The sequence below is a fragment of the Microtus pennsylvanicus genome, chromosome 9 (assembly GCF_037038515.1).
Source record: "Microtus pennsylvanicus isolate mMicPen1 chromosome 9, mMicPen1.hap1, whole genome shotgun sequence".
NCBI classification, from domain to species: Eukaryota; Metazoa; Chordata; class Mammalia; order Rodentia; family Cricetidae; genus Microtus; species Microtus pennsylvanicus.
Window position 1 is genome coordinate 53,814,289 of NC_134587.1, and position 16,712 is coordinate 53,831,000.

Below are 16,712 nucleotides of genomic sequence, written 5' to 3' on the forward strand. Positions count from 1 at the left end.
CCAGTTTGATCCAATTTGATCCACTTTGATCTGGTCTTAAGCAGTTGAAACTGGTTTGATCCCCTTTAAGACGGTCTAAACCGGTTTATCTGGATTGAACCAGATTGATCCGATTTTGTACTGTTCAAAACCAGTTTGTTCAGATTTTGTACTGGTCTAAACCAGTTTGATCTGGTTTGATCCACTTTGATCCGGTTTGATCCAGTCTAAACTGGTTTGATCCTGTTCTAACCGGTCTCAACAGGTTAGATCTGGTTTGAGCTGGTCTAAACCAGTTTGAACCGGTCTAAACCTGTAGGATTCGGTTTGAACGTCCTGTAGCGAACCAATCCGGATTGAGTCAGTTTATTCTGCTTTGAACCAGTTTGATGCAGTTTTGAGCCAGTCTACACTGGTTTGATCCTGTTTGAACCAGTTTGATCCAGTCTGATAAAAATTGATCTCATTTTCAACCAGTCTACACTGTTATGTCCAGTTTGAACAAGTTTGATCTGGTTTGATCCACTTTGAAATAGTCTAAACTGGTTTGATTCCAGTTTGAACCAGTCTCAACTGGTTAGATCCGCTTGAACCGGTCTAAACCAGTTTCAACCGATCTAAACTGGTTTGATACAAATTGTCCGACCTGTAGCGATCTCTTCCAGATTGTGCAGTTTTAATCCGCTTTGAACCAGTTTGATCCAGTTCTGAACCAGTCTACACTGGTTTGTTCCAGTTTGATCCGGTGTGATCCAATTTGATCCAGTTTTGAACCAGTCTACACTGGTATGATCCACTTTGATCCAGTCTGATCCAGTTTGATCCGGTTTGAACCTGGCTAAGCTGGTTTGATCCATTTTGAGCTGGCCTAAACCGGTTTGATTAGCTTTGAACCAGATTTATATGGTTTGGATCCATCTAAACCGGTTTGAACTGGGTTTGATCCGGTCTGAACCACTTTAAACAAGTTTGAGCTAGTTTGAGCCGGTCTAAACTGGTTTTCTCTGGATTGAACAGGTTTGATTCAATTTTGGACTGGTCTAAACCAGTTTAATTCAGTATGAACCAGTTTGAGCCAGTCTGATTCACTTTGATCCAGTTTTGAACCAGTCTACACTGGTATGATCCACTTTGAACCAGTTTGATCTGGGCTGATCCAGTTTGATCTGGTTTGATCCTGGATAATTTGGTTTGGTCCGTTTTGACCCGGCCAAAACCAGTTTGAACCTATATAAACCGGTTTGATTCGGTGTGGCCGACCTGTAGCAATCTAATTCAGATTGTGCAAGTTTAATCCGCTTTGAACCAGTTTGATCCAGTTCTGAACCAGTCTACACTGGTTTGATCCAGTTTGATCCAGTGTGATCCAATTGATACAGTTTGGAACCAGTCTAAACTAGTTTCTACCGGGTTCGATCCGGTCTTAACCAGTTGAAACAGGTTTGAGCCGGTCTAAACCAGTTTTGATTGAAGCAGTTTGATCTGGTGTGATCCACTTTGATCTGGTTTGAACTGGTCTCAAATGGTTTGATCCTGTTTGAGCTGGTCTAAAACGGTTTTATCTGGATTGAACCTGTTTCTTCCAATTGGGACTGGTCTAAACTGGTGTGATCTAGTATGAATCAGTTTGATCCGTTTTGATCCACTTTGATCTAGTTTGAACCAGTCTAAACAGGTTTGATCTGGTTTGAGACAGTCTAAAGTGGTTTGAACAGGTCTAAACCAGTTTTATCTAGATTGAACCAGTTTCATTCGATTTTGGACTGGTCTAAACCAGTTTGATCCTGCCTAAGATGGTTTGATCCAGTTTTAGCCGGCCTAAATTGCTTTGAACTGGGCTCAACTGGTTTGATCCGTTTTGAGCTGGCCTAAACCAGTTTGATTCGCTTTGAACAAGTTTGATCTGTTTTTTATCCACTTTGATCCTATTTGAACCAGTCTCAACTGGTTTGATCTGGTTTGAGCCAGTCTAAACTGGTTTGATCTGGTTTTGCCATTCTGTAGCGATCTAATCCAGATTGAGCTGGTTTAATCCGCTTTGAACCAGTTTGATCCAGTTTAAACCAGTTTGATCCGGTCTGATCCAGTTTGATCCAGTTTTGAACCAGTCTACACTGGTTTGATACGGTATGAACCAGTTTGATCCGATTTCATCCTCTTTGATCCAGTTTGAACCAGTCTAAGATGGTTTAATCCAGTTTGGCCTTGCTAAACCGATTTGCACTGGTCTAAACCTATTGGATTCAGTTTGGGTTTTTTTTACCTATCTAATCTGGATTGAGCTGGTTTATTCCGCTTTGAACCAGTTTAATGCAGTTTTGAACCAGTCTATACTGGTATGATCCAGTTTGAAACAGTTTAATCAGATCTGATCCAGTTTTATTTGGTTTAAATCAGGCTTAGCTGGTTTGATTCAGTTTTAGCCGGCCTAAACCGGTTTGAACCATTCTAAACCAGTTTTAACCAGGTTTGATTTCGTCTGAACCAGTATAAACCAGTTTGATCCGATTTTGTACAGTTCTAAACCAGTTTGATCCGATTTTTTTATGGTCTAAACCAGTTTGATCTCGTTTGATCCACTTTGATCCGGTTTGATTTAGTATAAACTGGTTTGATCCGGTTTGAACCGGTCAAAACCTGTAGGATTCGGTTTGGCTGTCCTGTAGCTAACTAATCCAGTTTGTACCAGTTTGATCCGGTCTTATCAGTTTGATCAGTTTTGAACCAGTCTTCAGTGGTATGATCCAGTTTGAACCAGTTTGATCTGGTCTGATCCAGTTCAGAACCACTCTACACTGGTATGATCCAGTTTGATCCAGTTTGAATCGGGTTAAACTGGTTTGATCCAGTTTTAGCCTGCCTAAACCGGTATGAACTGGTCTAACCAGACTTGATTCGGTTCGAACAATTTTGATCTGGATTGAAACCAGACCAATCCAGTTTGAACCGGGTTTGATCCGGTCTTAACCAGTTGAAACCAGTTTGAGCCGGTCTAAACCGGTTTTATCTGGATTGAACCAGTTTGATCTGATTTTGGACTGGTCTAAACCGGTTTGATCTAGTTGAACCAGTTTTATCCGGTTTAATCCATGTTGATCCGGCTTGAACCAGTTTCGACTGCATTGATTGATCTGGTTTGAGCCGATCTAAACTGATTTGATCTGATTTGATCGTTTAGTAGCAATCTAATCCAGATTGAGCCAGTTTAATCTGCTTTGAACCAGTTTAATCCAGTTTTGAACAAGTCTACACTGGTTTGATTTAGTTTGAACCAGTATGATCTGGTCTGATCCAGTTTGATCCTGTTTTGAACCAACTACACTGGTTTTATCCGGTATGAACCAGTTTGATCAGGTTTCATCCTCTTTGATCTGGCTTGAACCAATTTAAGCTGGTTTGATCAAGTTTGACAATGCCTAAACTGGTTTGAACCAGTCTAAATTGTTTTGGATTGGTTCGAACCAGTATGATCTAGTTTGGAACCAGTCTGAACCGGGTTTGTTCCGGTCTGAACCAGTTGAAACTGGTTTGATCTGGTTTGAGCTGGTCTAAACCAGTTTGCACCTGTCTAACTTGTTGGATTTGGTTTGGGCGTCCTGTACCGATCTAATCTGGATTGAGCCAGTTTATTCAGCTTTGAACCAGTTTCATGCTGTTTCTAACCAGTCTACACTGCTATGATCCAGTTTGTACCAGTTTGATCTGGTCTGATCCAGTGATCCAGTTTGAACCGGGAAAAGCTGCTTTGAACCAGTTTGAGGTGGCCTAAACCGGTTTGAACCATTCCAAACCGGTTTGAACTGGGTTTGATTTGGCCTGAACCAGTTCAAACCAGTTTGACCCGATTTTGTACTGGTCTAAACCAGTTTGATCCGATTTTGTACTGGTCTAAACCAGTTTGATCCGGTTTGATCCACTTTGATCCGGTTTGATCCAGTCTAAACTGGCTTAATCCGGTTTGAACCGGTATCAACTGGTTAGATCCAGTTTGAACCGGTATCAACTGGTGTGAACCGTTCTAAACCTGTAGGATTCTGTTTGGCCGTCCTGTAGCGAACTAAACCAGATTGAGTCAGTTTAATCCGCTTTGATCCAGTTTTGAACCAGGCTACACTGGTTTGATCCAGTTTGAACCAGTTTGATCCAGTCTGATCCAGTTTGATCCAGTTTTGAACCAGTCTAAACTGGTATGAGCCAGTTCGAACCAGTTTGACCTGGTCTGATCCAGTGATCTGGTTAGAACCAGTCTAAACTTGTTTGAAGCAGTTTGAACCAGTTTATTCTGGTCTGATTTAGTTTGAACCAGTTTTGAACCAGTCTACACTGGTTTGATCCAGTTTGAATCACTTTGATCCGGTCTGATACAATTTGATCCAGGTTTGAACCAGTCTACACTGGTATAATCTAGTTTGAACCACTTTGATCCAGTCTGGTTCAGTTTGATCCCGTTTGAACATGGCTAAGCTGTTTTTTTTTCGTTGTGAGCCGGCCTGAACCGGTTTGAGCCATTATAAAGCGGTTTGACTCAGTTTGAACCAGTTTGATCTGGTTTGGTATCAGTTTAAACCAGTTTGATACTGTTTGAGCCGGTCTAAACTGGTGTTATCTGAATTGAACCAGTTTGATATGATTTTGGACTGGTCTAAACCTGTTTAATCGGAATGAACCAGTTTGATCCGATTAGATCCACTTTGATCGGGTTTGAACCAATCTAACCCGGTTTGAATCGGTTCTAACCAGTTGGATCATGTTTGGAACCAGTCTAAACCGGTATGAACCGGGTTTGATCCAGTGTGAACCACTTTAAACCATTTTGAGCCGGTTTGAGCTGGTCTAACCTGATTTGATTTGGTTCGAACAAGTTTGATCTGGTTTGGAACCAGTCTAAACCAGTTTGAACTGTGTTTGATCCGGTCCTCACCAGGTGAAACGGGTTTGATCCAGTCTAAACCTGTTTTATCGGAATTGAAGCAGTTTGATCTGATTTTTGACTGGACTAAACCGGTTTGATCTGGTTGAAACTGTTTTATCCGGTTTAATTCACTTTTATCCGGTTTGAACCGGTCTCAACAGGTTTGATCCAGTTTGAGCAGGTTTAAAGCTGTTTGAACCAGTCTAAACCTGTTGGATTCGGTTTCGCCATCCTGTAGTGATCTAATCCGGATTGAGCCGGATCAATCCTCTTTGAACCATGTTGATGCAGTTTTTAACCAGTCTACACTGGTTTGATGCAGTTTGAACCAGTTTGATCCAGTCTGATCCAGTCTGATCCAGTTTGATCCAATTGTGAACCTGTCAGCACTAGTATGATCCTGTTTGAACCAGTTTGATCCGGTTTGATCCGGTTTGAACCAGGCTAAGCTGGATTGATCCATTGTGAGCTGGCCTAAACTGGCTTGATTCGCTTTGAACCAGTTTTATATGGTTTGGATCCATCTAAACTGGTTTGAACTGGGTGTGATCCTGTCTGAACCACTTTAAACAAGTGAGCCGGTTTTAGGCAGTCTAAACTGATTTTATCTGGACTGAACTGGTTTGATCTAATTTTAGACTGGTCTAAACCGATTTAATTCAGTATGAACCTAGACCTAACTCTAATCGGAGCACTAGCCCTAACCCTAACCCTAGCCGTAAAGCTAACCCTAGCCCTAAACATAAATCTAGGCTTAGCCCTTACACTAAGCCTAGCCTTAACCACAAACCTAGCCCTAAACTAAATCCAGGCCCTAGCCCTTAAACTAACACTAGCTCTAAACCTAAATATAGCTCTAACCCTAACCCAAACTCTAGCCCTAAACCAGGTTGTGGAGCTCCCGAGTCTCCATGGTCCTCTGCTCCCATGTGCCTCCCGAGCGCACTGTTTTCTTTACCCCCCTCCCAGGTTGTGGAGCTCCTGAGTCTCCATGAGTCCTTTTGGGTTGAGGGTGGCCCGGCCCTTCTGCTGCCTTATGTGCCTCCCGAGTGCACACCTCTTTTATTGGATTCCCTGTTGACCCCCCCACCGCTGTTTTTTGGTGTGGAGGTGTGAAGGGTTTTCTTTTTTTCTTTTCCCTTTTTTTTTTTTGTGGCATGTGTTGGGTCTGTGGTGATCTCTCGCTCGATTCTTCCCGGTTCCGCTTTGTTGATCGATGTGGTGCGCTCGCCCTGTGTTCATTTGGGCCGGAGGCCTAAGCCGTGCCAGGTGAGGGAGGACATTCATGGCGAATGGCGGCCACTCTTCTCGTTCTGCCAGCGGGCCCCTTGTCTCTCCTCCCCACCTTTACCGGTAGTGTGTGGAAGGCAGGGGTGCGGTTATGCGGCCTGAGCCCTGTGAAAGCCCCCCCCCACACTCCTCGCTGTAGTTCGTGGGGGTTCCTGTGAGGCGCACCGGGGGCTTCGTTGTTCCCCATCGCTCGTTTGGCTATGCCCACCGTGTGTGGTCTCTTTGGCCCTCCTCCCTCCGAGCCGAGGAGGGTCGGCTGATGTGCCGCGTCACGTGCCCCTCGCGTCCCGGCTCGTGTGCATGTGCCTTGCTTGCGATCCTCGTGGTGGTCCTGGAGCGTTCCAGGCCGATCTTCAGAGGTGCCCGGTTCTGAGCAGCGGTGGCGTTTCCCGGTTCTCTGACGTGTATGCCTCCTGTGCACGGTCCGGCCTTTAGCGGTGTTCCTCTGTGAGGTGTGTGGTCCCAAGATTTAAGAAAAGGGGGTCGAGGCGAGCGGTAAGAGAGGCACTCTGAGGTAAGATGGCTCTCTCACGGCCATCTCGTGAGATCGGGCGAGCAGCCCACCACGCACTGCCTTCTCCCGTAGGCGGTGAGCGTTGGGTGGTGTTGAGCGGTCGCCGCCGGCCTTTTAATTTTCTTCTCACCGTTAAAGGTGGTCTGTCGATGATTGACTAAGAATGCCTCCCCGCCTGGTGCAGACCTGGTGGGTGTTGACGGAGAGGCAGGCCTGGCTCTCAGGGGACCTCTTTTGTGTAGTATGCTTTTTCTCAGTCCGGTCCCCCCTGTCCCAAAGGAAGAAAAAGCCTCACCTGCGGCGGACTTCTTGACCAGCGAGAAAGAACAACCACCACACGAGGATTCTTCTCAGATCAAGCTTTACTGGAGTGCCCTTGGTTGATGGGGAGCAGGAAGCGAGGGGGCAGGAAACCAGAGCAGCAGGAAACCCTTGGTTGATGGGGAGCAGGAAGCGAGGGGGCAGGAAACCAGAGCAGCAGGAAACGAGAGAGAGAGAGAGAGAGAGAGAGAGAGAGAGAGAGAGAGAGAGAGAGAGAGGGGAGAGAGGGGAGAGAGGGGAGAGAGGGGAGAGAGGGGAGAGAGGGGAGAGAGGGGAGAGAGGGGAGAGAGGGGAGAGAGGGGAGAGAGGGGAGAGAGGGGAGAGAGGGGAGAGAGAGAGGGGAGAGAGGGGAGAGAGGAGAGAGAGGGGAGAGAGGGGAGAGAGACCCAAGAGCACTAAAGCAGCTGCTTATATAGGGAATTGGCACACTGGTCGCCCTGTAATTGGCTGCCACCATCAGCTGACACCAGACTGCATCGGGATAGGCCCAAGGACCCTTATCCACCGCGCATGCAGGAAGCGGGGGACACCCAGCTCTCAAAGGCAGAGCCAAATATGGAGTTGTTTATTTCCAACAAGGCAGGATGTCGGCGCCATCTTGTAATGGCGATCCTGTCAGGCTCACTACATCACTGATACCGCAGAAACCCCCCTTCGCCTTGCCGCACTCGAGATCATCTAGCGGTGTGCATGTGTTGCTTCCCCTGCTCTTGCGCTGCTGTGGCCCGTCCTGCCCGCCCTCAGTGAGAAAAAGTGCCTTCTCTAGGGATCCGATGAGAGGGCGTGCTTGGGGTCGCCCTGGCACACCCTGACCGCCCTATGTGCGTAGCTTCGGCCGGGTGCCCCTCACTGAGTCCCGTCTTTGACGAGGGGGAAATCCGAGCGTTTGTGTCGCCCGCTGCGGCCCGCACCTCCTCGCTCCGAGTCCGGGGAGGAACCACACGGGGCAAGAGAGCGTGTCGTGAAGCCGTGTTGCCCGTGGTGGGGAGCGAAGGGGCCGCGTGCGCACGCCCGAGTGCCGCGGGACCCCGATTCCCCTGCTCCCCCGAGGGTGCATACGCGCCTTGGTCGGGGTGCGGAGCTGAGCGGGAAGAGCGGGGCTGGGTGGCAGTGAGCTCCCGGGCCCCACCGGTCCACCATCCGTGCCAGCCACGAGTGGTTCCTCCCGCGCTTCCCCGTCTTTGCCTTTCCCGTGGACCGCAGTCCCTCGTGTTGTGTGCCGTGTGGAGGTCGCCTCGCTCCCCCTCCCTGGCAGCGTTCCCACGGTTGGGGAGCAGCGGTCGACCCTTTCCCTCCTCGGGGTCGGGGATCCGGTTCTGGCTTTGCGGGGTCGTGACCTCTCTCTCGGGTGCGGCCTTTGGAGAGCATGGCGGTCGTCTCCCAGCGCGTCGCTGGACACGCCGGGGGCCGTGGCCGCCTGAGCGGCAGGCAGGCGTGTCTGTCTCGGCGGTGGGTCCGTGCGAGAGAGGGTGCGAGAGGGAAGGAGGCTTAGCGGACGTCCGTAGTCCACGGCGTGGGGGTGGGTCCGCTAGCCGAGGTGCGTCTGGGGAGTCTTCCGGCCCCCGGCGTCGTCGTCCTCTGGGAAGGCGCGTCTCGTGTGGGGAACCGCCACCGCACCGGGTTGGGTGCCTGGCGGTGAGATACCCCGCCGGCGTCCCCCCTCACATCCCTCGAGGGGAAGACCGTCCACATGTTGTCGTCTTCATCTCTTCCCCCCTCCCGCCTCTCCCCCGCGTTTGCGAGCATGTGCGCGGCCCGGTTTTTTGCGGCGTCCTGGTCCCCTCCGCCTCTGCCTCTCGTTTGGGGGCGGCCGCCATCCGTCTCTCCCGCCAAGCCCGTTGGAGCGGTGTGTCGTCTCCCGCCCGGCCGGTTCCCGGTCTCCCGACCCCGCCCGGAGCGGGTCCGAGATCATCCCGCTCTCCCTGGCGTTGCGCCTCACTGCCGCGTGTGTGTGTGTGTGTGTAGGGGGGGGGCTGCCATGGCCCCACACCCGCCTTCGAGCGGCCGCCGGCTTGGAACCATGATATGGTCAGTAGGCGCGGTGCGTCGCGCGGAAGCGCATCCGTCTCGCGGCTCGCCGGCTGGTGGCCTCTCCCAGTTCCGGCCACCCGCCGCCCTCCTCCCGCCCTTCTCCTGCTCATCAGGTGTGTGTGTGGGGGGTGGTCTCTGGGGATTCCCATCATTCCCTCGGGTGGCCGCCACCCGCGTTCTCGTCTCCCTCCCCGCCTGCGAGGGTTTTCCCTCCTCCGTGTGCTCGGCTGTCCCAACGGCCAGCTAGCTCGCGCTCCTACCTGATTGATTCTGCCAGTAGCATATGCTTGTCTCAAAGATTAAGCCATGCATGTCTAAGTACACATGGCCGGTACAGTGAAACTGCGAATGGCTCATTAAACCAGTTATGGTTCCTTTGGTCGCTCGCTCCTCTCCTACTGTGGTAATTCTAGAGCTAATACATACCGACGGGCGCCGACCCCCCTCGCTGGGGGGGACGCTTGCATTTATCAGATCAAAACCAACCTGGTGAGCTCCCCCGCGGCTCCGGCTGCGGGGCAGGCGCCGGCGGCTTTGGTGACTCTAGATAACCTCGGGCCAATCGCACGCCCTCCTTGGCGGCGACGACCCATTTAAATGTCTGCCCTATCAGCTTTCGATGGTAGTCGCTGTGCCTACCATGGTGACCACGGGTGATGGGGAATCAGGGTTCGATTCCAGAGAGGGAGCCTGAGAAATGGCTACCACATCCAAGGAAGGCAGCAGGCGTGCAAATTACCCACTCCCGACCCGGGGAGGTAGTGACAAAAAATAACAATATAGGACTCTTTCGAGGCCCTGTAATTGGAATGAGTCCACTTTAAATCCTTCCGCGAGGATCCATTGGAGGGCAAGTCTGGTGCCAGCAGCCGCGGTAATTCCAGTTCCAATGGCGTATCTTAAAGTTGCTGCAGTTAAAAAGCTCGTAGTTGGATTTTGGGAGTGCCACGAGGCGAGTCACCACCCGTCCCCGCCCTTTGCCTCTCGGCGCCCCCTCAATGCTCTTAGCTGAGTGTCCCGTGGGTCCTGAAGCATTTACTTTGAAAAAATTAGAGTGTCCAAAGCAGGCCCGAGCCGCCTGGATACTGCAGCTAGGAATAATGGAATAGGACCGCGGTTCTATTTTGTTGGTTTTCGGAACCGAGGCCATGATTAAGAGGGATGGCCGGGGGCAATCGTATTGCGCCGCTAGAGGTGAAATTCTTGGACCGGCGCAAGACGGACCAGAGCGAAAGCATTTGCCAAGAATGTTTTCATTAATCAAGAACGAAAGTCGGAGGTTCGAAGACAATCAGATACCGTCATAGTTCCGACCATAAATGATGCCGATTGGCGATGCGGCGGCGTTATTCCCATGACCCGCCAGGCAGCCCCCGGGAAACCAAAGTCTTTGGGTTCCAGGGGGGGGGGGGGGAGTATGGTTGCAAAGCTGACTTAAAGGAATTGACGGAAGGGCACCACCAGGAATGGAGCCTGTGGCTTAATTTGACTCAACACGGGAAACCTCACCCGGCCCGGACACGGACAGGATTGACAGATCGATAGCTCTTTCTCAATTCCGTGGGTGGTGGTGCATGGCCCTTCTTAGTTGGTGGAGCGATTTGTTTGGTTAATTCCGATAACGAACGAGACTCTGGCATGCTAACTAGTTATGCGACCCTCGAGCGGTCGGCCAGTCCCCAACTTCTTAGAGGGACAAGTGGCATTCAGCCACCCGAGATTGAGCAATAACAGGTCTGTGATGCCCTTAGATGTCCGGCAGGCGCGCTACACTGACTGGCTCAGCGTGTGCCTACCCTCTGCTGGCAGGTGCGGGTAATCCCTCAGTAACGGCGAGTGAACAGGGAAGAGCCCAGCGCCGAATCCCCGCTGCGCGTCGTGGCTCGGGAAATGTGGCATATGGAAGACCCACTCCCTGGCGCCGCTCGTGGGGGGCCCAAGTCCTTCTGATCGAGGCCCAGCCTGTGGATGGTGTGAGGCTGGTAGTGGCCCCCGGAGCGCCGGGCCTGGGACTTCCTGCTGCCGGGCGCACTTCCACCATCGGCGTGCCGCGACGGGCCCCGGGACGGCTGCAAAGGCCTGGCGGGGAAGGTGGCTGGGGGGGGGCAGCGCCACCCGCGGGTGCCGAACCACCCCACCCCGAGTGTTACAGCCCCCTCCCCGCCCCGCCTCAGCAGCGCTCGCCGAATCCCGGGGCCGAGAGAACCGGATACCCGTCGCCTGAGGGGGGGGCGGAGGCCGGGCCGCCTCTCCCACGGCGCGACCGCTCTCCCACCTCCCCCCCTCCTCGGGGGTCCCGGGGTGGGGGCGGACTGGGGGGGGGGGTGGTTCGTCGGTCACGCCGCTCTGTTTTTCAGAGCGGAGCCGAGCGCACGGGGTCGGCAGCGATGTCGGCTACCCACCCGACCTGTCTTGAAACACCGACCAAGGAGTCTAACGCGTGCGCGAGTCAGGGGCTCGTCTGAAAGCTGCTGTGGCGCAATGAAGGTGAAGGGCCCCTTCGCGGGGGGGCCCGAGGTGGGATCCCGAGGCCTCTCTCAGTCTGCCCAGGGCGCACCACTGGCCCCTCTCACCCGCTGCGCCGGGGAGGTGGAGCATGAGCGCAGCGTTAGGAAAGATGGTGAACTATGCCTGGGCAGGGCGAAGCCAGAGGAAACTCTGGTGGAGGTCCGTAGCAGTCCTGATGTGCACATCGGTCGTCCGACCTGGGTATAGGGGCGAAAGACTAATCGAACCATCTAGTAGCTGGTTCCCTCCGAAGTTTCCCTCAGAATAGCTGGCGCTCTTGCAGAACACAGTTTTATCCGGTAAAGCAAATGATTAGAGGTCTTGGGGCCGAAACGATCTCAGCCTATTCTCAAACATTAAATGGGTAAGAAGCCCGGCTCGCTGGCGTGGAGCCGGGCCACGCGTGGAATGCGAGTGCCTAGTGGGCCACTTTTGGTAAGCAGAACTGGCGCTGCGGGATGAACCGAACGCCGGGTTAAGGCGCCCGATGCCGACGCTCATCAGACCCCAGAAAAGGTGTTGGTTGATATAGACAGCAGGACGGTACGGAAGTCGGAATCCGCTAAGGAGTGTGTAACAACTCACCTGCCGAATCAACTAGCCCTGAAAATGGATGGTGCTGGAGTGTCGGGCCCATACCCGGCCGTTGCCGGCAGTCGGAGAGCCTTGAAGCCTAGGGCTTCCTCTTGAAGGCAGTGTCCTGTATCTCTCCAAAAAAGACTGATGGCCACAGAACTTCTACCTGGAAGCATGCTTTAAATATGGCAAAACCAGCTATGAAGCAAGAAACTGCTTAATCTTTAAACCAAGGACAGGACCCTGTCAAGACTCCACAACAGTACATTGGAGGATCCATTGCTCTGTTTTGTTAAGTCAAGTAGGTCACTCTCCCCAAATTCCTACCCACAGGAATGTCTGTCAGATCTTCTGAACTCAGCATCTAAAGACAGTTACTGCTTCTGGATCTTTGGTCCCACAATAACCATGGAGAAATTTGGGACTTCCTAGGTAGTTGGAAATCTGTCTCACTTATGCTTATCCTTCTCAGATCTGATGGCATTGGATGAGTAGGATACTGATAGCCTTAGCAGTTTAGCAGCTTTTGCCTGACCCACAGCCCCTCAAGGCTACAACCAGCTTGGTAGCTCTTGGTTCATTAGTCGTTTCCTCTTAAGAGTACAGACAGATGTTCCTCATTCACAGGCTTTGTTGTAGGGGATAAACAGGCTTCAGATATAACTTCAGAGCTTTACAGTTTTAGCACTGAAAATGCAGTCCTGATGAACTGATAGGGCCATGACTACAGTTTTCTGGAGTGCTTAACTTTCTGCTGATTTTACTAGTCCTAGCTTTACAACACAGGTTAGGATAAGAAAGGGAATAGAACCCTATAGGTATGTTCAGTTTCATCCTCCTCCACTCACTCACTACCTCTCCTACCTAAAGTCAATGAATTTAGACTTAAATGTTTGTTTCATCTGGCTAAAACCATGCCCTAGGAAAAATGTTCATACCTTTTAATCCAAAGCCTTTTGCTTTGACAACAAGGTGTAAACCTATCCCAGTTGTTTTAAAGATACCTGCAGGTTCCTGGGACATGTTCTGCTACTGTATCAAGAAATCTGGTCTGTTGGAAACAGTCTCCTGAGCCCCTCTTTGACCCTACCTATTTTCAAGCACATTTTGTAGGTTCACTCCTCTTGCCACAGGGGGCCCTCCAGATACACCAGCTCCAGCATCATCTTCGTGGATGCTAACCAGGCAAGTAATGGTACATTGATCTCAACCACAAGCCCACTAATAAAGGCACCATTATCTGTTAACTTTTATTAACATCTTTAGAGGATGGATGTATTCACCACCTCTGTTGAAGTAGGAGATATGATGCCTCAAGTACTTCTGAAGAAGACATCATCCATCTATTTGGCATGCTACCTCCCACTCCCAAGCTCCTGGGACATCAGTGCTGGTACCACCTTTCCACACTAGAGCAGACACCTATCGAGCAACTGGGACCTAATTTTCCAAACATGTCCCAGTAAAGAGCACATCTACTCTCATGTCTCACTCTTTCAGCCTTGTCTCTTTTTTACAACCAGGGTACTTATCTGTTCCATTCTTTTTTATTTATTTTTATTTTTTATTTATTAGTTTATTATGTATTCAGTGTTCTGCCTGCATGCATCCCTGCAGGCCAGAAGAGGGCACCAGATCAGATGGTTGTGAGCCACCATGTGGTTGCTGGGAATTGAACTCAGGACCTCTGGAAGAACCTCTGAGCCATCTCTCCAGCCCATCTGTTCCATTCTTTCTGCCAGTCTTCTTTATTCCCATGGCTAGATCAGTTCATAGGGCTGGTGATAATCTATTATTTCCTTACCAGCCTTTCTTCTTACCCTCCTTAAGGAACAGATGCCTAAGGTCTCTAGGATGACAATTAGCTGCTTTTCCATTCATACCACCTGATAAGCCTGGGTCCACAGACTCCTATCTACCCCTTCCCCATGTTGTCCCATGCCTGCAGGAATTAGTCAGACTTGAATGTGTACCCATATACCCAAGAACTCTGGGATGTTTATGTGGAAGCTCCACCCAGCCTCATTCATCCCATTCCAGACCCCGCCCCCTCAGAAAGCCTATCAAGGGTCAATTCCTCCCCTGACAAGCATAGGACCGTGCCTACAATACGTATGATGCAATAACCCACCTGCCTCGTGGTATTCTACTTCCTCACTGAGGCCACCCAGGAGCTGCTTTGCACATTAACCCTAGACTTTTAATTTAGCTTGATCTGATTTATTGCATCTATAGAGAGACTTAATATCGGGGTATGGAAACATTTCAAGTATAAATAAGAAATTATTACATGAAGGTTTTTAAAACAATTGGATGTTATTTTAAGAAAAATGTATTCTTTAATGTGTCTTTTTACTGAAATTACTAGATAGCTTAGTTACAGTGTATTTTCACCACAATTTCCAGGTATCTAGTTAAAAAATAGCAGGTTTGGAGGGAGAGAGGCTTAAGCCGTCCCTAGGTGAGCCCTCCTTCCGTCAGGCCCCGGCCTGGGGTGCCCACCTTCCCTACAGCTGGACACCTGCCTTCAGACTTCGCCTTCTCACCCCCACCTGGTGGGGGTGATGGGTCGGGAGTGCTGGAGCCCGGCTGGGTGGACCCTCAGACTTGGATAAGCTTCTAAGGGCCTCCAGATGAGCCTAAAATCGGGCCAGGGGTTGTTGGGCCAAGCTCAGAAGTGTTGGGGATCTCCCCTTGTCCCCCGCCGTACGAATTCTGTGGAGGGATGGCATACTGTGGACCTCAGGTTGGACTGTGCCTAGTGCCCCAAGTTGACCTGGAGACTTCGCAGCCTGAGGATCAGGCAGGAGCGGAAAGCTACTCGGAGGGGGCCTCCCCTGAGCCCGGCACTGTCTTCCCGGGTGCCGTGAAGTTGGAGGAGGTGGAACCAAGTCCTGAGGAGTCCCAGGACATGAAAGATCTGCAGAAGGAGTTAGAGCAGTTTGCCAAGGTGCTGAAGCAGAAGAGGATCACCTTGGGGTACACCCAGGCCGAGGTGGGGCTCACCCTGGATGTTCTCTTTGGAAAGGTGTTCAGCCAGACCACCATCAGCTGCTTTGAAGCGCTGAAGCTCAGCTTCAAGAACATGTGCAAGCTGCGCTCCCTGCTGGAGAAGTGGGTAGAGGAAGCCGACAACAAAGAGAACCTTCATGAGCTATGCAAAGCGGAGACCTGGGTGCACGCTGGAAAGAGAAAGCGGACGAGCATTGAGAACAGCTTGAGGGGGAACCTGGAGAGCATGTGAAAGACCCTACAGACCCCCTCCTCAAAACCTGCAGCTAGCATGCTCCCGGGGGAACGTCCTGTTTGCTTTAAAAAAACTCTCCAGATCAGCAGCCAGCCTGCTCCCGTAAGAACATCCCATGTGCCTGAGAGAGCAAGAGATAGAGATAGGAAGACTGCAAGGCAAGCTGTCAATAAGATAGGATATCAACAAAGCAGGTTAGCTATAAGATAGGAACAGGATGACTGTTGCCAGGCATCCATGCTGAGAGAGGAAACCATTCATGCCCCCGCCTCATTCCGGTCAACCAATAACCATGCTTTTGCTTCTGTATACTTGCTTTTTGCTCTTCCCTATAAAAAGACCTCCCCTCAGTCTGCAGGCGCGCAAATCCTCCGAAAGACTTGCTGCCCGCAGGTACCTGTGTTTACTCAATAAACCTCTTGCTAATTGCATCCTGTGGCCTGGTCTCGGAGTGTCCTGGTTCTGGGGTCTTCATCAGAGAGGAAAGGTCCTCTTTGAGGGTCTTTCACATGTTTATGCAGTGCCCGAAGCCCACCCTTCAGCAGATAAGCATTATCACCAAGCAGCTGATCTTAACCGCTGAGCCATCTCTCCAGCCAGAAATAAGTTTATTTTAACTATGTCATACTACTTGTTAAAATTAGTTTATCTTTTGCAGATGACACATTTTATACACTTTCGTTCTCATTCATGAGCCATACAGCTGAGTATCAATGTGACCAATTTTCTTCTCCTTGGCTTAACACAGGACCCCAGATGGAAGAACCTAGTGCTTGCCATTTTCCTGTTCTTTTATATGGGGACATTAGTGGGTAACTTGCTGATCATTGCTACCATCAAGACAAGTCAGGCACTTGGGAGTCCCATGTACTACTTCCTGTTCTACTTATCCTTGTCTGACACCTGCTTCTCTACAACTGTTGCCCCTAGAACCATTGTGGATTCACTTACGAAGGAGGCCACTGTCTCTTTTAGTGAGTGCTTAATACAAGTGTTTACTTTCCATTTATTTGGCTCCCTAGAGATCTTCATTCTCGTCCTCATGGCTGTTGACCGCTATGTTGCCATCTGTAAGCCTCTTCACTACACGACCATCATGAGCCGCCAGGTCTGTGGGACGCTGGTGTCCATAGTCTGTGTGGTATCATGTGTGCATTCTTTAGCTCAGATATTTCAGGCATTGAGTTTACCCTTCTGTGGTCCCAATGAGATTGATTACTATTTCCGTGACTTGAAGCCACTGTTGAAACTTGCAATAATAAGACAAACCTATCTATTTTATGAAATATTTTGCCTTTTGAAATTTCTATAAATTTCAAAATAAATCATGATGA

At 50.5% G+C, this 16,712-nt stretch overlaps 2 protein-coding genes across 2 annotated transcripts; both read left to right on the forward strand.

The window, feature by feature from the left end:
* The first annotated feature begins 9,310 nt into the window (after nt 1-9,310).
* LOC142857591 (uncharacterized) lies at nt 9,311-11,807 on the forward strand. Its single transcript, XM_075986117.1, has 2 exons — nt 9,311-10,614; nt 10,724-11,807. Exon 2 carries the CDS (start codon nt 10,799-10,801, stop codon nt 11,510-11,512), a length of 714 nt encoding a protein of 237 aa, XP_075842232.1. The 5' UTR covers nt 9,311-10,614; nt 10,724-10,798; the 3' UTR covers nt 11,513-11,807.
* Nucleotides 11,808-14,618: 2,811 nt separating this feature from the next.
* LOC142856843 (POU domain, class 5, transcription factor 1-like) lies at nt 14,619-15,713 on the forward strand. The gene has a single exon (XM_075984484.1). The coding sequence runs from the start codon at nt 14,857-14,859 to the stop codon at nt 15,373-15,375; it is 519 nt and encodes a 172-aa protein (XP_075840599.1). The 5' UTR covers nt 14,619-14,856; the 3' UTR covers nt 15,376-15,713.
* Nucleotides 15,714-16,712: the final 999 nt, after the last annotated feature.